The sequence below is a fragment of the Chamaea fasciata genome, unplaced genomic scaffold (genome assembly GCF_029207755.1).
Source record: "Chamaea fasciata isolate MVZ Bird 193981 ecotype frontalis unplaced genomic scaffold, bChaFas1.0.hap1 SCAF_16, whole genome shotgun sequence".
In the NCBI taxonomy this organism is placed as follows: Eukaryota; Metazoa; Chordata; class Aves; order Passeriformes; family Sylviidae; genus Chamaea; species Chamaea fasciata.
Genome location: NW_027094101.1, coordinates 14,009,910 through 14,036,454, shown reverse-complemented (window position 1 = coordinate 14,036,454; position 26,545 = coordinate 14,009,910). Strand labels below are relative to the sequence as shown.

General features: G+C 42.9%; 1 protein-coding gene across 5 annotated transcripts in view; it reads left to right on the top strand.

The window, feature by feature from the left end:
• The window catches only part of CREBBP (CREB binding protein), a 97,283-nt gene that overhangs the window by 34,087 nt on the left and 36,651 nt on the right, over positions 1 to 26,545 (top strand). For all 5 annotated transcript variants that reach the window (XM_066198348.1, XM_066198347.1, XM_066198346.1 and 2 more), the window contains 7 exons: positions 5,086 to 5,262; positions 14,751 to 15,000; positions 16,087 to 16,200; positions 22,933 to 23,175; positions 23,786 to 23,885; positions 24,355 to 24,501; positions 24,949 to 25,066. In XM_066198348.1, coding sequence (XP_066054445.1) covers positions 5,086 to 5,262; positions 14,751 to 15,000; positions 16,087 to 16,200; positions 22,933 to 23,175; positions 23,786 to 23,885; positions 24,355 to 24,501; positions 24,949 to 25,066 — 1,149 coding nt within the window. The remainder of the gene's footprint in view (positions 1 to 5,085; positions 5,263 to 14,750; positions 15,001 to 16,086; positions 16,201 to 22,932; positions 23,176 to 23,785; positions 23,886 to 24,354; positions 24,502 to 24,948; positions 25,067 to 26,545) is intronic.

The window sequence follows — 26,545 nt, the reverse complement described above, 5'->3', positions numbered from 1 at the left end:
TCCAGTATCTTAGAGAGTTGCCATAGTGATAAAAAAGGGAACAGAATCTACTTGTCTTCCTGGGATAGCAGAATTATTAAATTAAATGCCTCTTTTCCTCTAAAGGCGAGTGTCATTATCATATTTCTGAGAACTGTTTTAGAGCAGAAATACTGTGTTCAAGGTGGTGTCCTGCATTAATCGTGTTCCTTCTTGAGGCACCACTGGCCTTAACTTGAATTTGGGATACACCCCTTTATCTCCCCCACTGCAGCTGGTGGTACAGAACAACACCTTTTTTGGGGAAGGTCTGCTTTACTCCATCAGAATTCATGCAGCTATGACCACAGAGAGCTGGGCAAAAGAAGCAAGATTTGCTCAAAATTGCAGCACAGAAACAGAAGTATGAGACGTGAGCTGCAGAGGATGAGGTGGAATGAAAGGAGCCACCATGGGATGGAGTGCAGGGAACAGGGCTGCTGAAAATGGTGGCAGGAAGAGAAAGGAGATGAAATGATGGAGGGGAGCAAAGGCAACATGTAGGGAACACCCATGAGCTTAGAACGAAATGGGAGTGAACAACATAACCCAGGTTGTCAGAGAGAAGCTTTCAGCTTTTGGTGTGATGGAGATGCACTAGATGGAAGGTGGAGTAGCCCTGTGATGCACATCCATGCCTGCTCCATGCGGGTGGAAAAAGAAACAACTCACACTTTGCTTTCCTTCTTTTTAGAAATGTAAATTTAACAAACTTTAAGCCAAATACAAATCTTTGTGATGGCTCAGAGTTCCCCATGAAAATGGCCATTCTTACCAGGTTGTAAACTCCAGTGTTCCTTGCTGGTTTATCTTCTTTCGTGGCTTTTAATTACCTGGTAATCTTCCCCTGAACTAGCTATTTTGGGATCAGAGTTCTGTTTCAGAAATATAAAAACAAGGGTCTTCTGAGTATCTTCCTTTCCTTACCTGCCTGGAATAAACTTGGAAGCAGAGGCAGGAGTTGGGGTGTTCGAGCCTTCCGAGTCCTTGGCTTGGAGCTGCCAGTTTCCATTTGCAGAATAAACAAGCAGGATAAAGTCTTTACAAGGTGTAGGCTCGATCTTGTGCATATATTTACCAGTTGTTTTTTGAGATTTCAGTCAGGCATGGTTTAAAGTCGCACAGAAGTCACTGGGCTCAGCGTTCGGATAATTAACCAGGAATTGCAGTTCATGCCTCTGTCTCTCAGGCGTCTTTCCGTGCGTGATACGCAGGGATCTGCCTGATTCCTCCTTTCCTTCCACCTCCTGTTTGCTGCCTTCCCACCAGGGAGGAGCTGACAGTGGTTTGCTTTGCTGGAGTCCCTACCTGGCTGTGTTTGGAATCAATTCCAGCCGCTCCTCAGGGTAGCAGTAACAGCTCTGGAACGCTGTGGATCTTAATGCTGTTTTGTCAGCAGGTTGTTCTGCCACTGAAACTCTTCACTGATCCCAGACTTGGTTGGAAACTGTTAAAAATGGATGAGAGTTGTTCGAGCAGGTCTCACCTTGTATTGTGCATTCTTAGTCTCTGGAAACCATGGTCCTGTTAATGTGAATTCTTCATAGAAAAATCTGAGTTTAAACCCCCCTGAAACCACAAACATCTATCAGTGTTAATAAACTCATCTTGTGGATGATCCCTCCTAATTTTTGTCTCCGTATTTACTTCAGGGATTGCTACCTAAGGAAGATTTTTGCACTTAGTCGGGCTTTTTATTTTTAAAGATGAACTTCAAACAAAAAAAAAGTCTTTAGTAGTTTGTTTCTTTGGCAGTAATTTACAAAAATGAAGTGTGGGTTAAAAGGCATGTCTAGTGTTTTACAGTGTTACTGAATTATGCTATTTTTTGAAAGTTACAGACTGGTGTAATGCTTTAGCTTTAGATTCTTTTCCCTTATGAAAGCACAGCTTTGGACCCTGAAATACAGTGTGGCAGAGTGCAGGTTAACCAAAACACAAGGTTTCAAACGGAAGCTACTCTGCTTCCAGCTGGATTTCAAAGAACAGCAAAGCATTTCTTAAAATTTCAATCAAGTGTTTATTACTTAATGACCACCTAGAGTAGGAAAAATTATCCTCATCCTATTAAGCACTCAGCTTGGAAGATTTGAAAGGTTGCTTTGTTATACAGAGTTGTGATCTGTCTAGTAACAGGATCTATTGAAAAGGAAATGTTAAAATGAAATGAAGCAACCATGCAGTGGTACCTGTTAGGATTGCAGAACCTCGGTGCTTTGGGGATGCTCTAGTCGTTTAGAATTTTAACAAACCTGAAACTGTCTTTCGAGACCAAAATATTTCTAATATTTTCCCTAAAGATCTATTTTTAAACATTCTTCCTTAAATAAAAAAGCATTAATGTTTCCTGATAATGACATGAGAACACCTCTCTGTTTCTTTTGAGCAAGAGCTTAAATTGGAGGTAAAATTTGCTCAGCATTCTCACTGCCCGAAGAAAATCTCTCTTCTGCTCTTTGAAAATTCAGCTGGATAAGGTTCTGCCAGAAGCTTTTAACACCGGGCTTCCAAGCTCAGCACATCCATGTTGGGCATTCCTTGCCTGCACCGAGCCTTTTCCATCTCCTCCCTGGTGTCTGAGTCTGCTCCATCCATGAGCTGCCGGGTCCGGGGAGGGCTCTGCTCGCGCTGTGTTCTGCAGGCTGGAGCGGCCCATGGAAGCCATGGGAAGGGGTTCCTGTCAGAGCAGCATTGCTGTCCCGCAGGCTGGGCTCCCCACGGCTCTCCCAGTGCTGGTGGTCACTGTGAAGGTCTGCAGGAAGTGTCGTGGTGTTTGCCAGGGAAGTCTGTATATTACAAAGAAATTCCTCCAAACTTTCAAGCAAGTAGGAAGACTGGAAGGGCAGAGTCCTTCCAACAACAAAGTTTGTAGTTGGGAATTAGACATGAGAAAACTGACTAACAGCCCCAGAGTTAATATTCGTATTTCTGGCTTCTGAAAGGTTTCAGTGGTTCTCCTAAGCTTTCTCAGAATCTCACTTTTAGTTTCAGAAATTTTCTTCACTGTTGATCTGATAGACCCCTAGAGCATTAATGAACAGCTGTCATTATCAGATGACACTTTCTTATACCTTGTCTGAAATAGTGGGTTGAGTGGGTAATTTTATTAAATACTTTGCTATTAATTCTTCAGAGAAGGCTGCCAGGATCTGTGGTGTAATAAATAATAATTAAACTAATTTCTCTGAACATGCAGTCTGCAAAACAAACACAGAAATACAGAAAATTAAATTCTTGATATTTGTGCTATGCGATAGTAGCTGACACCACTTCTCTTTAAAAGCGGTCTTGGGACTAAACTTCAGATGCTAATTTTTGGTCTTACTTGCTATTTGAATTATTCAGCTTTACTCTGGGACACAGCGCATATTTGATAACCTCATATATTGCAAAGTAACAGCTTTTGGGATTTTTTTAATGTGTAAAGATAGAACGTCTTGTACAGTGAAGAAAGGCCCAAATCTGGCAACAGTCACTGGGCAGGATGCAGGGAAAGGGAGCATTTCCTAGCATAGAGCTGCTTGGAGAGTGGCAGGGCCAGCTGTCTGAAAGCAGAGGGTACAAAGTACAGGGACAAAGAGGACAAGGCCCAGTCAAATCGTGTGTATTGGACTCTGCCCCGGTGTAATTTGCTGCTGGTAACTGGTGTTTCCTCAACTGCTCGTTCAGCCCGATTCCTGTAAGCATAAAATGCAACCCCGGAATAATCCCTCATTATGAGGCTGTTCCAGTGATAAGCTGATGTGAACAGTCCTTCTTCCAGCTACGGGAATAGTCACCCTGAATCCCTGCTGACCGGGGAAGGGAAGAGACCAGGACCATAAACCACCGCTGTGTTGAGGAAGGAAAGGCTGGAGAGGTAAAGGGAAGAGGAAAAGGGGTTTTACTGTTTCAAATAAAGACTTCTCTCAGTGATTGGATTCGTATTTAGGACCAGGTCATTAAGTCACCTAGGAATCCTCCCGGTGTGAGGCAGGGGGTGAACAAATGTTCTACTGAGTAGGTTCTGTGGGAGGGACTGAGGGAGCTCAGACTGGAGAAGAGAAGGCTCAGGGGGGACCTTCTCACTCTCTACAACTCCCTGACTGGAGGGTGGACACAGGTGGGGGTCAGGCTCTGCTCCCAAAGAACGGGATGAGTTGAGGGAACAGCCTCAAGCTGTGCTGGGGGAGGTTCAGGTTGGACATCAGGAGGAGTTTCCTCCCAGAAGGGGTGGTCAGGCACTGGAAGGGGCTGCCCAGGGAGGTAATGGGATCCCCATCCCTGGGGGAGTCCAAGGAGAGCCTGGACGTGGCACTCGGGGCTCTGGGCTGGGTGACAAGGTGTGATGGGTCCCAGGTTGGACTCGATGGTCTTGGAGGTCTTTTCCAATCTCAGTGATTCTGTGGTTCCAGGGGAGGAGCTTTCACCATGGGGGAGACTCCTGCAGGCCGGTTGGCTCTATGGATGTACAATGTTCTCTGCAGTCATTCAGGGGGAGTCGTGTTTCTGTTTTCTAGTCTTGGGGGGTTCTCAGGGTGTCATTTGTCAAGGCTGTCTGTCTTAGACATCTTTTTGCTCAGACACTTCTCCTCAAGTACCCAAACATAAGTTGATAACCATTTGCTCGATGCCTCTATATATTCCCCTCCCTTCCCATCTGTCTGTGTACAAAGTCATGCTTTGTGCTCAGAATGCACAAAATATTGCAGGATTTGAAGTTTGTTTGGTCTTCCCAAGTTCCTGTAGTGTTGCAAAAAAAGTAATTTCTGTAAGTGTGGATTGGAAAGGATGATTTTGTGTTTTCCTTTGATTTTGTGAGTTGAATTGCAAGACTTCAGCCCCACACCACTGGAGATACTTGTAAATCATCTCTTGAGGATATATTTTAACTTAGTAGAAGTTGTGAAATTGTGAATTTAATACCGAGGATTTAATATTGAGAAACTTAAACTGGAACTTGGTCTCTGCGAATGCAAAGATGGATGTTTGACATATGTTTTTGTTTTGGTTTGTTTTTTGGTTTTTTTTAATCTCCCTTTGGAATCACGAAAATTCTAATAATTTCATTCATTCCTTCTTTTCCAGCTGGGAATGACAGGTAACACTACTCCCTTTGGGCAGCCCTTCAGTCAAACTGGAGGGCAGCAGATGGGAGCTGCAGGAGTGAATCCTCAGTTGCCGAACAAGCCAGGCCTGGCCAATAGTCTGTCTCCCTTCCCTGCCGACATCAAGAGTACTCCCGTCACCAGTGTGCCAAACATGGTGAGTTGCACTGCTGCTTCCAGCCTTCTTTACCTCTTCCTAGTGCTTTCTAAATTCTTGGGTGATCCAGCTTCTGCAACATTACCAAATTACTTCTCCACAGTCATTTAAGCATCAGAGTTGTCCCGTGGTTCCTCACTTCCACTCTGCAGTGTGTATATAAAACTCGTATATACATTTTTATGCACTGATTATACTTTCTCAAGAATCGCAGTTATAAAAACTGCATTACATCCTTCCATTTTGGCTGGTATACTTCGTTTCAAACCAGATAAAAATGTCTTCTTTAAGTTCTGCGTGTCAATTAGAGCGTGTTGGGTACATCACCACTTTCCTGAAACGAAGGAGTACCTCATATCCTTTGAAACTGATGTGGTAAACACCCCAGATGCTTCTCACTTTATACTGTGCATGACTTGCATGTCACAAGCTTGCAAGAGCAGTTCTTATTCAGATACCTTGCAAGTTTATAGTATGATGTTTACCAGAGTTCTCTTTATAAAGTTAAATTAAATATTCCCGTTTGTCTCGGGATGTTGCGTATTAATCAAACTGCTTGTGTTGTTTCTATGGAAACTCCACCTTGTTGCATTTTATATTCTTATACACGATAGCAGTTACTATAGAAACTTGTAAGACCTTCCATAAGATGCAAATTGCTTATTTTTTAATTTAAATCAAAAAAAAAGCTATTTTTTGGCACAACCAATGCTTGCTCCTCCATCCCTGTGTTTGCTACCTGCCTGTCACTAATAGGCTCTGTATGAGAGGCAAGAGGATGCAATAAACTTCCTCTTTTCTTCAGATTTTACAGAATCACTTCCTAATTTTCCTCTGGTTATGCTGTGAAATCTTTCTTTAATATCATCTGTCATTTAGTGTTTATGGAAAAAAGCTTGTGACTGGATTAATGCCATGTTCAGAACACCACTTGCACTCATGCAGAATATTTGTAAAAGACAATTTGCGGCATGACTACTCTAATTGTGTTTATTAAGTGTTTGGATCAGGTGTAAAGCAAGTGGGTTATTGTCCTGATGCTGCAGAGAACATGCAGGTCTCCCCAAAATGCTGTATTCATCTCAGGGACTGGGTGATCTTGAAGCCTAATTTTGTGCTCATTTGAAAGTCAGGTTTGGGGAAGTCTCAATCTTAATATACTCACTTACTAGTATAGGATGTAGTGGTCAATATTCAGATGGAATAAAAAAGGCATTTACCATCAAGGCTTGTCAGGTGATGGGAGAGAGAAAATCAAAAACTGTTTTCTTTCTCCCATCTTGTCCAAGAGAAAGAGGAAAGTAAGGGAGACTTTCCCAGTGGTACCAATTGCAGTTTTAAAATGTCAAAAATACCAACAGAGAGAACAATCAGAACTGTCTGTCTTTGTTTCCCCGGTGTCAAAAGCTTTGCATGTCCAATATATCTTATTTTCCCTCACACCAGCACAGAGAGTAATGGGCATTTCAGCCAACAGACAGTGGTACTGTGGAGCCCAAAGGTCTCAGCTCACGTGGAGGTTAGAGGCAGGGTGGTCCTGACAGGGGTGTAACTTCAAAAACTGAATTTCCATCTAAACATTTTTATTGCAAAGCCAAGAACTTAAAAGGAAATGTCACACTTGTTAGAATTTAACCTTTATTTGGCAACAGTGGGTAAGGCAGTGTAATTATTTGGTAATAGCACATCCATGGCCATATGTTATTCCTTCCACAGGGACTTTGCTTTATTCAGTGAACAATATGAGCAGAGCCCCTGGAAAGAGCACGCAGTCAACATTTAGTTCTATTTTTGCAGCTTGATGTGTAGCTGTGGGCATTGCTGGCTGTATGTTGTAATATATCTCACTTGGTCATTTCCAAATGCTCTTTCCTGTGGCAGTCAGCACTGGAGCATGTGTACACTTTGGATTAGTTCATTTTCACAGCCCCTCTCCAAGATAAAGATGTGTTGCCCCAGTTTTAAGCACAAAGGCACAAGGAGAGTAAGACTGGCAGAATCTGCTGACTCAGAACTTGAGATTTGTAGGCTCTGACTTGCTAAACCTTATTTCATATGTTAAGGCATTACCTAAGGGTAAAATAACATCCACAGCAGTTCCATGAGTTACAGGAACACACGTCTAAGTGACATCTGTCACTCACATTGGGCAACCAAAATGTGACCCAAATGGCTCCTGTGAAAAGCAGCTGGTGACAGAGGCAGGTCCCCAGAGCAGAGCTGCGGTGTTTGAGCAATCCTGCTGTGCCTTCTTACTGCAATCCCATTGCCATTTCTGTGTCCTGGGATGCTTTAGGTCCCTGGTGATGATGGTTTATTTAATGTGCTTGGCCTGGAGACATGACCTGTCCTGTTCCTTGAGGGAGGCAGCAGTGATGTGGAAAAGGGTTATGTTAACATGGATCAAAAATGAACCTGCGGAGAATCAGTTCAGACTCCATCCACTACAGCAAGTGAAAGACAACTGCATATTTAAAAAAAAAAAAAAAAAAAAAAAAAGCCATTAAGGGTCTTTTGTGGGATGAGTGCAACCACATATCTTGCTTAACCAGCCCTCTATACTATCCTTATCTTAAAGGGGCCCCCAAAGTACTATTCCATGTGAGGGAAACCCACGTGGATGAAAGTACTGGTGGTGTGTGGCCTGTCTGAGGCAGGAAACCAGATTGCAGCATGGCACTCAACACTGTGGTTACCACAAAAGGGGTATTTAAACGAGAAGAGGAAGCAGAAAGGTGCAGCTGTTTTCTGAGGACCCCCAAGCCCTGAAAAGCAAAGTATTTGTAAATACTCCTTTCAGTCTTTAGCCTTACACCTTATATGTGTGCTGCAGAAGTAAAGGACGTTTAAGTTTCTTAACCCACATTATTCTAATCATTACTGTGTTACTGTCCGCAGCAGTAACCAGGACTTTTCCCACTGCCAGGCATAACCGTGGCAGCCAGGACAAATGTGCTGCAGCTGTGGATTTGGAGTTTTGATCCAAATTCAGGCTACCACTCTCCTGAGAGCAGCACTCTGCTGGCCCCCCAGCCTGCCCAGGAAAGTGGGTCTCTGAAGTGTTAGTTCACTGCAGCCCGTGTTCCAGGCGTGACCTTACACTACACCCTGAGAAGCACGTTTGGATTAATCTCTTTAATTAGAAAAGAAGAACAAACCTTATGGTATTAAAATGATTAAGAGGTCAGCATTAAGGTATTAATTTTCAGTGCCAGCAGGATGGATTGATTTTGTTTGTTTGTTTGTTTTGTTTTAATGGTGATCCCAGCAGCATATTAGCTCTTACTTTGTGGGGCTACTACAGAATCAGTTCCCTTCCCAGCTTGAAAACTCGACTGGAAGGCTTGTTTCCAAAAGAAAAACGTTGCTTTTGATGTTGGAAGTTTTGGTGACGCATTACTGAGCTTCAGTGCTGCCGAAATGGTTCTGATGCAGGACTGGCAATGCTGTGCTGTGGTGAGATCGTGCACAATCCCTGGGCTGTGCAAGCGAGCCGTGCTCTGCTCTGGGGCTCTCAGCGTGGTGTGCAGCCGGTCTGGGAGGCAGCAGCCTCTGGCTTGGGAGTGCGCAGGCTCTGGGAGGAGCTGCTGGCGGGGGAGCCCAGTGAGGCTTTTCCATCCAGCTCCCTGAAGCTTTGCACTCCCTGCAGTGTGCTGCCTTGCTGCCTGTTCCAAGGGTGGTGGTGGATGGCTCCTTCGTGGACTTACCAGTAAATCTGGTATTTCTGCATGGGTTAGGAGCTCAGTGGGGGAAGTTTGGCTTCCAGACGCCAGCATGGTTTCACAGTTATCCCTCTGACCAGCAGATGGAGTTGAGAGAGTATTGCTTTTTGGGAGAGAAGGAAATCGTTTTTCTTCAATTCTTGACTTAGAATTGGAGCAGCACATCTCCCATGCTTTCCCCCCCTCATCTCTTGCTAAACTGCATCAGGAGCTCTCTGCTGTGTTCTTCTTTGTTTCTTTTTATGTCCTATGGATTTCTGTAATAACAGATTTTGATCAGAGGACAGAAGAAGTGGCTGGGGGATGAGAATGTCTCAGGTGTGCCTTGCTGCAGACCTCTGAGGGAGAGGAAGAAAGCTTTTAAACTGGCAGGCCAGCTTTAATTAGAGCAAGTCGAACTGTAGCTACTTAAAATAGACAACTGGTATTTTATTCTAGAGACCAGAAAGAAAAGGCTTTATGAAGAATCACTTAACTCTTGTGCCCTTCCAGGGAGGAAGGCCTGTGTTCTGACCCTTTCTGTGATTTTTCCTCTCTTGCAGCACAGCCACTCTCCTCTATCCCTGTGGAAGGGTCTGTGGCTGTTGCACTGGCAGCATGCTGAGTGTCTGCTTGCTGCTCTCTTCAGCATTCTCCCAGTCTCTGCTGGGCTTGCTGTCAGCTGTGCTCTCCTTCCCTGTGCCTGCCCTGACCTCCACTCTGAAATTCAGTTTCTCGTTCACAGGCAAGCTCACTCCTCCCCTTCCTCAAGAAAATCCTACCTGATTTACAGCACTGAACAGCTGGGAAAAGGCTCTACCTAGGTCTAAAGGAGAAGATCTTAATAACCTGGAAACAAATCCAAGAGATAGTGCTCAGTGCCAGGGGAAGGACGTTGTTTTGTTGGGAGCAGAGCATCTCTGTCTTGCCTTAGCGCAGGAGTTCATCCCGGGGACGTGGATTGCTTTGAATGGTGGAATATTTTAGTTTTTGCATCATCTGTAAATACAGTGGCAGGCTGGCAAAAGCTGACAAAGAGGAATTAATCTTTTCCCGATGCTCTGGCCTGTGTTCCACTCTCCCCTCCCCCATATGCAGATACAAGTGGTGGAGAGTATCCATTGCTGTGTCCTGCTCTATTCCAGCACTCAACAGCATGGCTTTCTTTTCCTTAAAAACTTCTCATTTGTGCTTTATCCTTTTTCTTTTCAGGATTCGCTATCTGGGATTTTTATTGTTTCTCATTCCTCAGGCTGTTTTGTCTCCCACTAAAATACTGAGGTTGATGTATGTATAATCCCTCAATATTTTGCTCAGGTAGATTCGTTTATGTGAGAGCTGAAATCTTGTCTACTCACTCCTGTATTTTGTCTCTTTTTTCTATTTTGAAACATTTCTTCAGTGTATGTTTCTTGGCATTTGCTGGTCCTGCAAATCAGAAAGATGAGGAGATAAAACTCCACAAGTGTATCCTAAAGAAAGATGCTGATCCAGCCTTGATGCCTAGCAGACTCAATGGCATAGAACTGAGGCCTTTGCTGGTTTTAAAACAAAATTCCTTCAGCAATTAAAAGTTATGTGCACTGACCAACTGTTCACGTTCTTTCTGTGGCCTGACCATAGGAGTCTTCTCACTTTTGAGGTTGTCATGGGCTTGCAAGTTCATTCGTCACCCTCAGGGGTGGAAATGGGAAGTGGAAAATATTCCTGTTTGCCCTTGACGTGAAAACTCTGCCTTCATCTATGTCAGTGCCAAATAATAAATAAATAAATCGATCCTGAGCTCTAAACACATTCTTCATGTTAAGACCACAGCCTCAAGCTGCTCCAGGGGAGGTTCAAGTTGGACATCAGGAAGGATTTCTTCCCAGAAAGGGTTGTCAGGCCGGGGCTGCCCAGGGAGGTGGTGGAGTCCCCATCCCTGGAGGTGTCTAAGGAAAGCCTGGACATGGCACTCAGTGCTCTGGGCTGGTGACAAGGTGGGGATTGGGCACAGGTTGGATTTGATGATTTCAGATGAACCATCTTCCAACCTCGATGGTTCTGTGATTCTGTTGACTTTGTGCTCATGAGCTGGATATCTTCCTACCTCTCCTCATTTCCTAGAGCACTGCCAGTGCTCAGGTTGGTGCTATAGGCTGACATCACTTACTCCCTCCAGACTGCAGGATGTCCTTCTGAGGTTAGGTGCAGTTCAGGAAGCCTCTTTTCCACTTCAGCAGAGTCTTCTGCTCACCATTCATAGTCAGATTCTGATTCCTCCTGCTCCTTGGGTGAGGAAATGCAGCACCCTAGTGTTTTGGGGCACAAATGCAAGTGCTTGTGCTTGTAGTGCTTGCCCCAGCCCGTTTGTGCACGTGTGAGCCTCCAGCCTCTGGGGCCAAAGGAGACCCTGGTGTCCCTGGGGTCAGAAGGATCCTTCCTGTTTGGACAGGACCAAGGTGCTCATTCCATGCCTGTGGAGAGTAACTGGTGGAACCAGGGAAACCCCCATCCTCACGATTTGCAAGAACTGGTTCTGTGTCACTTTCCCCACGAAGCTCTGGTCATCAAGTGACCACCCTGGACAATGCCTTTGGCCTTGATGCCACCAATAGCTGCTGCTTGAGCTCTCCTTCTGTTTTGGGACAGAATGGTGCTCCCTGGGCTGGTCAGAGCTGGTTCAGCACTTACTAGAGCATTCCTGCAAATCCTGTGGGCAGGAAGGGCTTTTTTGAATCTTCCTGGAAATATATTGGGATACGCATTACTGGAGTCGGTCACACTATGAACACTTAATTCAGATAGAAATGTTGCTAATTAGAAGTTGTTTGAGATTTACAGTTCATGTGTGTATCCACTTTGTGCCCAGGTCCCTTCTCTGGAAGGGACCCTCAGGATCACACTTCCAGCCTGTGGTTGGAAGGGAACTGAAGAAGTTTGGGGGTGTTTCACCTTAATGTAACCATGTGTGGGATTTGTGGCAGTGGATTCTTAATAGCCTCACTAAGATCTGCTGTTGATTACAAACATCTCTTATAGAACTAAAAGACATATTTTAAATGCAGGATTTGTCCTCATACAGTGAAAGTCACATTTTGCTATCAGGGAGAAGGGAAAAAACATGGAAATAAACAAATTACAGAAGAAGAAAAGTATTTTAAAACCATAATGCTCTGTAGAGTGGAGCTGAGAGTTCTGTATTGCATTGTTTACCTGCTGTAAGATTGCCACTGCTGCTGAGATTGCTGCCTACTTTTATAAGGAAAGGTACATAGTGTTCCATCTTGACAATGTTGAGTGTTTTTGAATATAGATACATGAAAACACTGAGAATTGCTGGTCACCTCAGTAAAGTAAAACTGCCAGGGAACTTAGAGTCCATCCAAGTCCACAACAGTGAGATACTTGTGCTGCCCAGACATGCAGGAAGCTTTTACCCTTCAGGATAGGGACAGGGCAGAACCATCTTCCTCTGTGGATGAGTTTCCAGAATTTTAAAGAGTATTAATAGTTTCCTTACTCTATAGAAGTGTGTATAACTCCGTTTCTAGAAAACTGATTATTGACATTTCCATCTCTGTCAGAGGTTTTAGCAGATTTCCAACCCTTGATCCATTTGCTCTGTTGATGGTAGAGCAAATGGCAAGAGGAACAAAAATATCTTTTTTGCCTTGTTTATCTGACTATTGAATGATTTATTTTAATTGTGGGTCCAGAAGTACCTAAAGTTCTGCTTCAGCAAGAACATGGCCAGTCAGTCAGGTGAAGCGACAAGAAGCTTTATATTCTGAGGGGGTTTGTACCTACCTGCAGACACACTGATCTGGACTGAGACTGCTTTGTTCTTCAAACCACTGATACTCTGCAATTCTGCTTTTTTGTTACTCAGTCTTCAAGAAACCCTTCTGGGTCAGGGCATCTGTGCTGATACAGCTGCAGCTGTGTCTGTTATCTGGAAGGGTAGTAACAAAAGGAGGACTTGGCTTGGGAAACAATTCTTTGACTAGGATGAAAGCATCACTTCCAACAAGATTTTCTTTGGCATGGTCCCTTTATTTTTCTGCAGATTAGCTGAACTAATTGTTTCCTATTTGTGACCCAAGAATTGTTTCAGCAAAACCTCTCTGCTCTATGGATTTGTTCACAGGAGAAAGGGAAGACTGCATTTCAGCTGCATGCAGTAGGAGCAGATGTTCATGGGTTTCCTTCATTCACCCCCTTACTCCTTTCATTGTTCTTTCTCTTGAAAGTCCAAGACAAACAGATTCAGCAATTCCTCTTTGTCTAAGACTTACTATAGTCATTGTCAAGTGGCAGAGTCCCCACTTCCTCCATCAAATACCAGGCATGGTGTTTTCTGCTTGATCTTATGGGCTTCATTCCCCAGAAGAAAAGCAAGCTCCAAAACCCGATGTGCAGGGACAAAGCTTGCTGCTGGAGTAGGGAGAACTTGTGCAGGGAACGTTTTGTTGGTCTAAGAAAATTAGGATTTTGTAGGCTATGGAATTTCCTGGGGAATCCTTCTTGAACTCAGAAGTAGAGTGGGCTACAATGGTGTATGCTGACACTTAAACCTGATTTTCTTTAAATGTCGTACACAGGCTGTGGTTAGTAGTTCTGCAGGCAGCACTGAACTATTTCCTCTGCTACCTCCCCAGCATAATCCTAATGTCCCTATGTTCTATTTAAAAGTATTTTTCATGGCTGGTTTTCCTTAGGTAGCTTGGAACCTGGTGAACGTTCCTGTGGTAACCTGTTTTTCACAATGCATAATCAAAGTGATTCTTGGGACAGTTGCTTGTTTGTCCATAAGATTAATTCATGCTGCAAATCACAGAGATTTCAGCACTTTTGCAGTCCCATATCTGTTCCTGCTAGGGGAGTCATTGCAGGCTGTGGATATGCTTAATTTTGAAAGCCAAGTTTCTTCATTTGTCCAGGAAGGTAGAAAAGCTGCCTAATCTGTGCTGAATAATTGACATGTTAAAGAGGCTGTTTTCTCTTCTGCCCTGTTACGAGCTGCGCCTTAGACTGAAGACCTCTGTGGGTTTGCAGCAATCAGTCAGAGCTCAGGCCTTGGTGCAGAAGTGTGTCCGTAAAGAGTGGATGCTGGAAGTAAAACATTGGATTTTAAAGCTGATAGAGCCCAGTGTCACCCTGTGGTAACTCTAGTTCTCTTCAGTAGCCATAATGCAACCCAGATTTAGATGGCCCTTACAAAGAGAAAACCGTATACAGCTTGCCCTGGGAATTTTCTCTGTGGAGGGAATATCACTTGGGGAGAAAAAGGACTAACTTAGGCTTGGAAAATCAACTCTGTCTTTTGCTGTAGTACATGGAGACAGTCATAGAATTTTGACTGTCTTCTCCCATTAGACTTCTCTTTTTGTTAGGGACAAGGAACTGGGATTGATGTGTATAAAACCTACAATATGAAAATCTGACCTATAGTATGAAAATATAATACTAAATAAGCTTGAATTCATAGACTCACAGAATGGTGTGGGTTGGAAGGGACCTTAAAGAATTCCACCTCTGAGTGTGATAAGAGCTCACTGCTGTTGGAATGATGGAAAAACTAGAATAAACAGTATTTTAGACAGCTCACAATTGAAACTCTTGTTTGTGTGTTTTAACAGAGAAACCTCTCAATACATTGGTGTTATTTCAGCATTAGAAATGTTTAAGAATGCAATCACCCTTGTAGCTCAGTGACCAGTTTTGTGATACTCAAATCCTCGTACAAGACGAAGATCAGAACCGCGGCTCGCGGGCACAGCGCTGACCTCTCCGTTTTTCTCTCAGTCCCAGATGCAAACCCAAGTCCAGCAAGTGGGAATCGTCCCGACGCAGGCCATGGCCACGGGGCCCACGGCAGACCCCGAGAAGCGCAAACTGATCCAGCAGCAGCTGGTCTTGCTGCTCCACGCCCACAAGTGTCAGCGGCGCGAGCAGGCCAACGGCGAGGTGCGCGCCTGCGCCCTCCCGCACTGCCGCACCATGAAGAACGTCCTCAACCACATGACGCACTGCCAGGCTGGCAAGGCCTGCCAAGGTGAGCCCTCTCTGCTCTCCCTGTCCCTGGCCTTGCTCTTCTCGGCCAAATGGTCCCCCGTGCCTGGCACTAGGGAGTGTCAGCGCTGGCTCTGTGGTTGAACTGCTCCCAGCTCTCATCTCTCCACAGCTGCCGGTTTAGAAAACAGAATGGAATGTTTGCTCTCCTCGAGTAGGATGGTACTAGTATAGCCTTGCAAGCATCTTCTTCATCTCCTCTGTTAAATTTGTGCTTTGAGAGGCTGTCTGGAATAGAGGCTAGACAGTGTTAAAGGAGTAAAGTAGGTATTTATTAAAAAGGTTTTTAAAGGATATACTTTGGGCAGTACAAGAGTTTGGCTGTGGCTCTACTGAAGATGGACACTTGGTCATGAGTTCTCATACTTTTATAAGTTTTGATCCATTTACATATTGGGGTTAATTGTCCAATTACAGCTTCAGGTTATGAAGTCACATCCTCTCAGTTCACTGTTGTTTGCAGTTTCTGGGCCTGAAGCTGCAGTGGTGTCCTTGGTTCTCAGGCTGGAAAAGGATTGTTTTGTCTAACTACACTGTGAGGAGAACTTTCTAGCACTTTATATGAAGTTCAGAGTTACATACTAATGCAGTACAGAATCTGGAAAATGTGAAAGCTAAAACTTAAGGCATCAATATTAAGTGTGATATCCACCATGTCTTTGTCTTAAATTTCAGTACTAGTTTCCTTCTTTTGCACTTGGATCATAGACATTTCAGTTTACGTTTAGTTATATGTACAGTATTGCAATATTTGCCTTTTGGAAGTGGGATGGTAGCAGTGTAGCCTTGCAATCACCCTTTTCATCTCTGTTGTATAAGGAGGGTGTAGTGTCCACCATGTCTTTGTCTTAAATTTTAGGAGTGGTTTCCTTCATTTGCTGGTGGATCACAGAAAAATTTACTTGTTTGTGGTTTTAGTATTGCTTGTGAAGGAGAAAGAATAGAGTTACTCTAAAAAATGAAATCATTCATAAACCAGTTGTAAAATAGAATTCCTCTAACAGAATGAAATAATTCAAAACCAATTAACCAAGGAGCAACTCTTAACTCTTGCTTTCCCTTGCTGCAGTTGCTCATTGCGCATCTTCGAGACAAATCATCTCCCACTGGAAGAATTGTACTCGGCACGACTGTCCCGTGTGCCTTCCTCTGAAAAATGCCAGTGACAAAAGAAACCAACAACGTGAGTGCTTCTCTTACTGCTGTCACCTTTAAAACTGTTAAACCAAAGTTGATCATGTGTGCCGTGGAGGAATAAACTCTTGACAGCGTCCCAACAAACTTAGTAGCTGTTAACAGTCTTGTACAAGGGTGAATATACCAGTGAATTTCCATTTCTCATCATTGAATGCAATTTATTACTTAAATGCACAATAATTGGGAAAGTCTGAGCTCAGGCACGCATCTTTTTTAAAGGGTGTGGCAACTTCTAACTGGTGTTTCACTGTGGGGCAGATCAATAGATTCCAGTTATGAAGCCGTTTCGGATGTAGGTAGGGGCGTGGGGAAGGAGATAAGCTGCTTGGCTGTGTTTCCTGCTGCTAGAAACAACTTAAATCAACATGCTAATGATTTAAAATAATCAAAAATGTTAGAAAAAAAATAATTCTCTCATGTAAAAATGTCTAGGTGTCTTAATCAAGTGTATTTAGCACTGGTATAGATTAGCTGTAGTTCTGCAGATCATGCCTGGTTTTTACAATAGCTGAGCTGTTACTGATCCTTGGGGCCGGTCCATTTGTTCTTTATTTCTTCTTCCCTCATGCTCTGAAAAAGAAAATTCTGAACTTATGTTGGTAGGTTTGCTTCTCATCAAGTCCTTTGAAAAGATGCCAGGGTGGAACATTTTACATCATCGATGTCAAGTTCTAGAAGTTTGAAGTAATGTTATGCCTAAGTATATTTAAATAAGGGCTAAGAAGTGGAAAATAGCTGCAGGACTTGCAAAACTGGAATTGGATTGGAAGCATTCTGCTAATTTCCAGCTAAGTTGAGACTGCAGTGGGGAACACCAGTAAACCTTGGAGGATGGAGAATTGCTCCTAGGTTAGGTGGGATTAAGGCAGGGGGGGTGAGTAGCTGCTAAAACTACCAAAATTATCCATTGAGCATGTTCTGTTTATGGTTTAAAAATGGGTTTTCCTCCTCCAAAACTGAAAAAATTACAACTATAGAGCTACTTGGAAGTCAGGATTTTGTTTTCATTTTACCAAACTTCTCCTCGGTAAACAAGATAAATCTTGTGCTTTGAAAGTAGCAATTTGTTGCAAGTGATTACTAGTTTGGCCCTCTAAAAACGTGTTGAAAGCCGTGCTTTTTAATATGACATGGTCCATTTGTGCTTAACATCATTATTACACAGTTGTTATCAAAGTGCTAACAACATCTACCAGAACAGAATTGTGTTTTACAATACAAGCTGCTGGAGAAAAGTAGTTTGTGCAATATTTGTTTTGTTGCTCATACAGCTGATCGTATGAGAACAAAAACTGGAACATCAACAGTCCTTAAAAATAATTTTGCTATGGGATCAAATAGGATATTGTCTGACTGCAACAGAATTATAGTGAATAAGTTTGTCTCTCTTGTTGCATATGGAGGGAGATAAATATGAAATCTCCTTCTCCTATTCAGTTAATCAATAATCCAGTGGGGCAGGGTTCTTTGTCCTGGGTTACGTCTCTGAGTCATACACATAACACCTCATGGTTTGCTGGGAGGTAAAAGAGGAACACTAAAAGTACTTGTTTAGTTATATTATGAAAGGTACCCCTTTTGGGGCATTCAGGAAGGTTGGTGAAATGATTTACATTGGTATGTGCATTTTAAAATGTTGTGCTTCTTCAGGTGGAGGCTAACCAGCACTGGGTTAGTTTTGGACTGGAAGAAAATGTTGCCTTCCTTAAGAATAAATCGTAGTAGCTTCTACTAAATTGGGAGGAGGAGGGAGTCTGCATTTGCAGAATACAGGGAACATTCAGAAAGGGTAAAAGGCATGAGAAGTGTAGTGATCCTCCTTCTATTGTTGGGCTGCCTTCCTTACAGAGAGTCCAGATCCCTCCTTCCCATGCCCACCCCTGTTTTCCTGTTGTTATCTCAGTCCTGGTGTGGCCGTGCTGGGCTTTCAAGAAGCTGCTTCAAAGGGTGCCCACCTTTTAGAACATTCTGCAGCTGAGCACTGCTGAGCCATTGCAATGTGACGCCTCAGTTCCATGCACAGTCATTCCTATACTTTTGTAGCTTTCTGTTCCTGCTCCTTGGGGATCTGCAAGTCCTGGAAAGTCCTGGGGTTTAGGTTATTGCCATGTAGCTGCTTCTGTACAGGTCTTTTGGTGCTGGGATTTTTTGCAAAGAGCATTGTGCCAGGTTTCCTTTGTATTGCCTTTTTTATTTATTTTAAAGCACTCTTGAACTATATTTTACTATAATGGTTGATAGTGACCTGACTTGTTAATAGGACATATTGGGACAAATTTAAAATTCTTTCTGTTCCACATGGTTCTTATTGTGTGTCCATGTATCTCTGAGGGGACAGGGGAAACTGGAAAGCAAATATTATTTTGCACATGGTAAAACATTAAGCTTTTCTTTTGAATAAGCAGGTGAGTCCTGTGTTTTGAAGTAATGGCTTGATATTTGGTTGAAATCCTTTGGGGTTGAAGGCTTGTTTTTGTTAGGAAGTACTTCTTGCTCCCTGCTGGGCCCAACACCATATGAGTTACAAACTTTTGCAAACAGTTGATGGTTTATTTCCTAGTTTTGTAGCTGTGTCAGTTATTTTTTTGAAGATTCATCTTGTCATGCACATGCTTGAGCTCCTTAGTTCTTCCATTGCTGGCCTGGGCAGGTGTGTTGTCGCACAGCTCCTGGATCTGCTCCCATTTCTCATGTCCTGGGCCATCCCCGTGCATCATTCCAGGAGCAGGGGACACTGGAAAACCCTCTGGGATCCACACTCAGATGAGGGAGACTGGGAAGTGGAATTGTGAACTTGGAGCTGGTCTCCTCTGTAACTTTCCTTGTAGGAAAATTTTGAATAAAATGCAGTAAGGGGAAAGCTGGATTAAGGAAGATTAAACTTGAGATAACTGATTTTCACCTGAAAGTGTGAATTTGGAGAAGACAGAGACAGAAATTCTGGTGTATGTGAAGTCTGGCATGAAGGAGCAGGAATCTGATGAGGGAAATGGAAGTAGGGGCCATGATCTGGCTGGCTGACAGGTTATTGAGAACAGGCAGAAAATGGAAGAGAACCTGGATGTGGAGCATTTGGGAACCAATCCTTTGCAGAGAAGGAAGGAGTCAGTGCATCCATGCACAGGGAAATGTGTCCAGAAGGAGGAGGCAGCAACTTCTTCAGTGGAGTCTTTTTTCCTGGGAAAACAAAATGAAATCCAGCTTGTTCAAGTCTTACTGTCAGTAACTGTAAGATCTACAAACAAAACGGGTCTCTTGTTTTTTCAGTTGCTGGAAATCACAGAAAGGTGACCCATCAGTTATCCCATGGAGCCACATGATGGATGATAGTCCATGGATTAGGGAGTTCCACTGATTGACTGATCCAGTGCTGTACTGAAGGCTTCTGATTTAATGCTTAACTTAAATAAAAATTAAAATGGCATTGGCAGTGAAGTTTAAAACTGACCTTTCCTGCTTCTAGTTCCTCCTAAAATCTTAACCCCATGATTTGATTCATCATACATCCTTTAATTAAGTGATTGTGTGCATTCACCTCCGTGTGCCTGTCTGATTCTGAGTGCAGGACAGCCTTGTGCTGAGGTGAGTCAAGGGCACCAGCACAAATTTTGCTCCAGCCACTTCGAGATGAGCAGAGTGAGGAGCTGCAGGACAGAACAAGTCTCAATTAAAGAATTCAGAAGCAAAATCAAACATTTAAACCAGCGTGGCTAAATTTAAATCAGCTTGTTGTGTGAGGTGATGAGACAGCGTTGCTGAAGGATTTTGGTTTAACAATTGCCAGCTGTTCTAACAAACAGTTCTGTATCAAATGCTACTTTCTTTTTGCATCTTTATTGTTAGTATTGCCTTCTTTCTATCTTATTGATCTAATCCTTAGAGTTTAGGAATTTAAAATTCTCAAAAATGGTTTCACATGTTCACTGGAATGATCAGGTTAGAGAAGTGCTGGGCATTCATTCTTAAAATAGCATTAGGGATCTGTGTTTAAAATAAATTTTAATTAGCTGGAGGAGTTCCCCTCTAGAAGGCATGAGTGCAGTGTCATTAAACAGCACTACTTGAGAGAGGAATCCTGCAGGTGAGCTGCTGTTTGATGGTTTTGATGCCTTCTGGGGCATTGGGATGTCACCAGGGCTGCTCAGGAAGTCCTGGGGCTGCTTAACTTTTGCTGGTTTGAACCTTCCCTCCTCAGGTACATAAACACAAGTGACCCTGGGAGACACTGAGCCAGTTGTCTTTACAGCATTTAGAATGTGAATGACAGAGCTCACTTCACTCTTGTAACTTCTGTCATGGGCTCCTCAATGTCCGAAGCATCAGTTCGGAAAAGTAAATTGCAGTAGACGTTGCTTCATGTAGCAGTGGCCTAATGTGTTTGTTCCAGGGTTGTATTTATTTTAGTTGACTTTATTTCCTGCAGGATCTGCCACAGAAGAAACAGCATTTGCACTTGGGTCTCTCCAGAGTGGAAATTTAATACTCCCTGCCTCCATCTTCTTGTTTGACAGATAATGTCACGCCTTCATGTGAAACCAGTGAACAGACAAAAAAAAAATCCTCAAAACCAGATTCCTGATCTTGGGAAATGCTCAGATCAGGATCCTATTGGTTGTGAAGTGTAGAAAAGCTGAGGCCAAACAGTCTAAAACTGTTCTGACCCAAGGGCTGAACTTGTGCTTTGTAGTGACTGATGCTGCCGCCAAAGCTCAGCCCAGGGCTGTGGGCTGGAGGTGCTGGACTTGTCCAAGTGAGCTTCAAGCCAAGCTTGCAGTCCCAGACAGTGTTTTTCCCCCAGGAGAATGTGAGGGATGGTGGAAGGCTGGGCTCTCCTCAGTGGGGTGGCCAGAAGCCTTTCCCTGGTTCCCGAACGTCGGCATCACCTGTGGGCGTTCTGCCATCTCCACACTTCCAGCACTGAAAGCAGATTGGGGAGGAGTTTGTCCTAATTTTTCTGGTGGAATATCATCATCTAACAAGCTGGGATTCTTGTTAGCTCCTGAATCAATCTGTGTTGTTGCAGCAGCCTCTGAAGCCTTTTGAATTCCTGGGTGCCACAACTTTTATGCTATTTAACCTTCCTATTCCTTGGCTTACAGTAGTGTAAAGGCATCTTTCTCCTAGATTGTGTGATTCCAGAGTACTGCATGCAAGTCCAATGAGGATTTCATAGAGTTGCTCTTTAATATCTTTTTTTTTTTTTTTAATTAAGCTGATAGGATCTTAATCAGCTTCTGTCTTTGTTTTTAAATTCTCTTAGAAGTGATCAGTGAGTTCAAAAGTTATTGTGTGTCCACAGAGTGTAAGTATACATAAGCCTAAATTTCCATAGTAATCGCAGCATTTAAAATACTGTGGATTGTCCTTTGGGGAAAAAAAAAGGATGGTTTTTGTAGGGCTGCTTATGCAGGAGAGAGAGATATCTGAGTATATTTATTTGTAGTTCTTTGGCAAATGAGATCAAATTGATTTCTCATCTGGAGAGGGAAAAGTCTGGACTCTGCAATGTGTGTGTTTTCTCTTGGGCGGAAGCTGGAAGCCTGTGTATTTCTTTCAGTGATTCAGTTTCCATAGTGGGTAAGGATTTAAGAAAGCCTGGATAATGCTGTTAATGTCTCAGAAGGCTTGTTTTCATGACTTTTTTATCTAACCACGTGCCCCTACTAATATTTCAATAAAACAGTTATTGTTGCCTATATTAAGAGCCATTACTGTTGCTAAGTTTAGTTCACAGATTTGTAATGCACATTACATATTTAATTACTTGAGGGGTAAAATGTGAAGGTGGTGTTACTTCTACCAGAGTCCTGATTATCAAAATGCAGTGTCTCTGTGCTGAAGGTTGTACTCCATGGGTCATTCACAAGGGAACATGATATTACTTAGAACGGCAGCTAAAATGAGAACCAGCAAGCATAATTTGCTCTCTTCTGCATTAAGTAAATACTGCTTTTCCCTGTTGTTTCCATTTCCTGTCTACAATAAAAACGACTCTTCCATAAATCTGTATGGTGGGAGAGGTTGGTTGGTTGTGGTAGCCATATAGGTAGGTTAATGAATACCTAAACATCATCTAAATTAATTACCAGGGTTCAACCCCTTTATGACTCTCCAACTTATTTTAGATTTTGCCAGTACAATCTGAGACTCATCAGGGTTTTTCATATCTCTGAGTAACTTGGGGTTTGAGGTAATTTGGCCTTCAGAGGATTCATCTGGTGACTGCTCGCAATGAAAATTTCTACCAACAGATCTTCAGTATTACCTTTGTGTCCAAGGACACAGTGTTTCTGCTCAACTCAGGATCTCTGTTCTGGAGCCAAATATTTTGACCTAAAATGGGATTGATGGGAAAGAGGGAAGTAGAGGAATTAAATTTTTTCCCCCCTTAGTTTACTGTCTCCAAGCATGAAAATCCTATTTAGCCTTATATAGGAGCCTATACTATATATGTGTTACAAGTAATTATGGGCTTATCTGCCTAAAATTGACAGCACTTCTCTTTAGACTGCATGGATTAATAGCCAGGGTGGGTTCTGTCCTGTAGAATCAAAGGCTGAGTTTTCCCACTCGGCATCTCGGGTGTTGTTCTGTCCTCTGGCAGGAAAATATCTGTATCATAGAATATGTGCATGTTCTGGTGACTCTTGGCATGACTGGTTTTACTCCTTATCCTCATCGAGTTGTAATTTTCTCTTATCCTTTCTCTTTTCTGTAGCCCTTTTAGGGTCTCCAGCTGGTGGGATCCAGAATTCCATCGGTTCTGTTGGCACGGGCCAGCAGAACACTCCTTCACTAAGTAATCCCAATCCAATTGACCCCAGCTCCATGCAACGAGCCTACGCTGCCCTGGGGCTGCCATATGGCAACCAGCCCCAAACACAGCTGCAGCCCCAGGTCCAAGGCCAGCAGCCAGCACAGCCTCAGGCTCACCAGCAAATGAGGACCATTAATGCACTGGGTAGGTGGAGAAAAGAAAAAAAAAAGTTAAAATAACTGATGCTGAGTTTTTAGGATAGTCTGGTATTTTGTTTGGTCCGAGCAGTGACTGTTCATGTTGTTTAGTAAGTTAAAAATGCACTGTATATATCCACTGCCATTCATTTACATTTGAGCATTAGAAAGTTTTGAATGTAGTGCTTTTGCCAAATAGCAGGAGTTTTAGTTCCGTATAAAATATAGCCCATAGCTTGTTCTCTGAGGTGATGAGACAGAATTTCTGAAGGATTTTGGTTTAATGATTGTTCCCTGTTCTAACAGACAATTCTGTCTCAAATACTTCTTTTTCTTTGCGTCCTGATTGCTAGTACTAGCTTCTTTATAGCGTATTGATCTAATCTTAAGAGTTTATGAATTTAAAATTTTAATAGACTCATTTTTATAGTTCAGACTGAAAGTAACTTGGTTCCATAAATAGCCACGTATGTGCAGCACAGCAGGTATTGTTATAAAAGTACTTAACCTGATAAATTGCTTCTTTCTTTAGTCAGATGGGTCAGTAAAGTGCAGTTTTGTCTATTATTGTCAAAATTGTGAACTGTGTACCAATGATGTTTAATTTTGTCCCAAAGGAGCCAACCAGATGAACCTTCCCGCAGGAGGAATAACAACAGACCAGCAACCGGGTCTAATTTCTGAAACTGCTCTTCCAACATCCCTTGGGACAAATAAGTAATGCACATATTTTCATTCTTGCTCAATTAAACATTTATTTGCATGCTTATGAACGTAAATAAAGAGCATGCTTTAAAAACTGATTGTATTGGCGTGGAGATGGTCAGTCAAGTGTACAGCTCTGCTCTCTTTCCTGTTTCAGTTCCAGAGCTGCCACTTTGTGCCTCCTGAGAGCCCCACAATATTTACTGCTTTTAAATGAAGTCCCAAAGGGAGAATATTTTGTATTTTTAAGCTCATAGTTGTGATTCTTTACCATTCACACTGTGAATGTGCCTTGTAAACTCCTGAGCTTTGCTGCTTCAGGGGTCGCAGTTTGTTGATGCCAATATTTCACTTAAGAGAATGTTTGATGCAATAGCTAGAAGTGATGGAAGCAACAACTCAAAAATTACTTCAGGCATCAAACCTATGAAAAAACTCTGCATTCTGGTAGTCTAACAGTCCTTTTTTTAATTTATTTTAGCCCACTAATGAATGATGGCACAAACTCTGGCAATGTTGGAAACCTCAGCTCAATGCCAACGGCTGCACCTCCTTCGAGTACCGGGGTAAGGAAAGCATGGCATGAACATGTCACTCAGGACCTGCGCAATCATTTAGTGCATAAACTGTAAGTATTCACCAAGGCTGCCTTTTTCCTCAATGTTTTTAAAGAATTTCAATACTGTAGTTCTGCTGTTAAGCTGAAAAGAAAGTTGTCAGTAGTGATTCTCAGGTGCTGGGCCACTCAGAATGAGTTGTTACCTTTAATCCTCCTCTTTGGTTTGTTCTTCGTGCTCAGTAAGGAGTGGGCATGGAATTAGTTTCTATTGCTAATAAATTTGCTCTGCTGTGGTGAACAGTTATTTAGACTCCAAACTGTTAAGCCTCACTTTATTTTCATCATCTGATTTGTTTTAGTCTTGTGAGAAGTAGTAAAATACTATTTTTTAACCATTTTGATATGCTTTTACGTATCTAGTGTGTCAGGGAACATTCAGAGTGATTATCATAAAGCTGTATTGATTTGGGTTTTTTTTTCTGAAGATCTTTTTCTATTGTTCCTCTGTCCTTGCAGTGTCCAAGCCATCTTCCCCACTCCTGATCCAGCAGCACTGAAGGATCGCCGCATGGAGAACTTGGTGGCTTATGCCAGGAAAGTGGAAGGAGATATGTATGAATCTGCTAATAGTAGGGTATGTTGCCTCAGTTCAACATGTGAAAGAACAGTAGCATCACAAATCTTGGCAGTGTAAAGAAAACCCCAGAGAATCATTTCACTGCCCTCTTCATGAGGAAAGTCGTGTTTTCAGTCTGTGACAGTGTTGGTGTAGTCCCAAGCCTTGTGATTCATGTCATTCGAAGCTAATTCACCCCTCAGCTCTAGACACCATCACATCCATCCCTGCTTGCATCCTCCTGCAGGTGTGATTGACATGCAAGAAGCTTGCAGCACAGCTTGCAGTTCTTGATGTTTCCCTTACTGACTTCCTCCCTTTTTGGAAGTCTGTGTAAGCAGTAGTTTTAAAATTTTCTTAGTGCCTCTTACCGCTGGAGGTTTTCTCTAGGACCCAGTGCTTACCTTCCGCCTGTACTGATGAAATTAATTCTCTTCTACTCTGCAGCACCAGGAGTAGTTGCACTAAGACATAAGAAGTCAGTTTGGCTGCTTTGTGGATGGGAAAAAAAAAAAAAAAAACCAACCCAGAAGTGCTGTTGTAGTTCATGATTTTCGCTCTGTCTGCACAGAGATGTCAGTTCAAATCCCTCGTGCTTGAAGGGAGCAAACCCCTGTTGATTGACAGGCTGAGGATATGACATGGTGGTAATTGTACCCTAAAGGAACCACTCCCTGAAAGTTTTCATTGGGAAAAGACAGCAATATTAGTGCCAGTAGTAACAGCCAGCAAGATCCTACCTGATCAGAAACTTCAGATCCTTTCTTAAGCAAGGGAGGAGCACCTGAAGAGAGTAGTTAGTGGCATTTCAGGTGATAATCAGATGATCCAGTCAGACACTTCTGCCCCTCTCAGCCCACCTGCCAGAAGAGCTGGAGATGGAAATGCAGGTTTTATTTCCTAGAGGTAAACAGGCAGTGGCCATACTTAGAGTGCTGCTGTGCCAGTGTTGGTCAGTAACCACATTGTATCCTCTTTGTAGCTACCAAGAGGTTGTTTACAAGGCAGACTTGGGTGTGCCCAGCCCTGGTTACCCTGGCGGCCTTAGAGACCAATTTTAGATAGAAGGAGGATTTCATGGTCACACCTGGGTGTCTAAATACCTTCTCAGTAAGGATGAGCACAGCAAAGTCCTGACTGTAAAATTAAATGCCTTCTGACAGACAAACACCCAGAAGTATCTTCTCATCCCTCAAAACAGCTGTCAGAGCCTCATGGCCAGAAGTTTCTCTTATTGGAACTCATCTAATGTATTTGGCTCCAAGCAGCAAACTTGGAAGAAGGGAGTCGTTCAGAATGTGTTAACGATGCCATGAGGAATTGCATCCTTCTTTTTGAGGAGCTTCCGTTCTACTTTGACACTGAAAAACATATTCAGTAAGAGGCATCACTGTCAGGAATTTAATGTTCTAGCATTGTGTGCTCCTTGTGAACACAGCCTTTGCAGGAACCTTTGCAGTGGGAAAGCAGCACAATATTAAATTTACAAATAGGAAC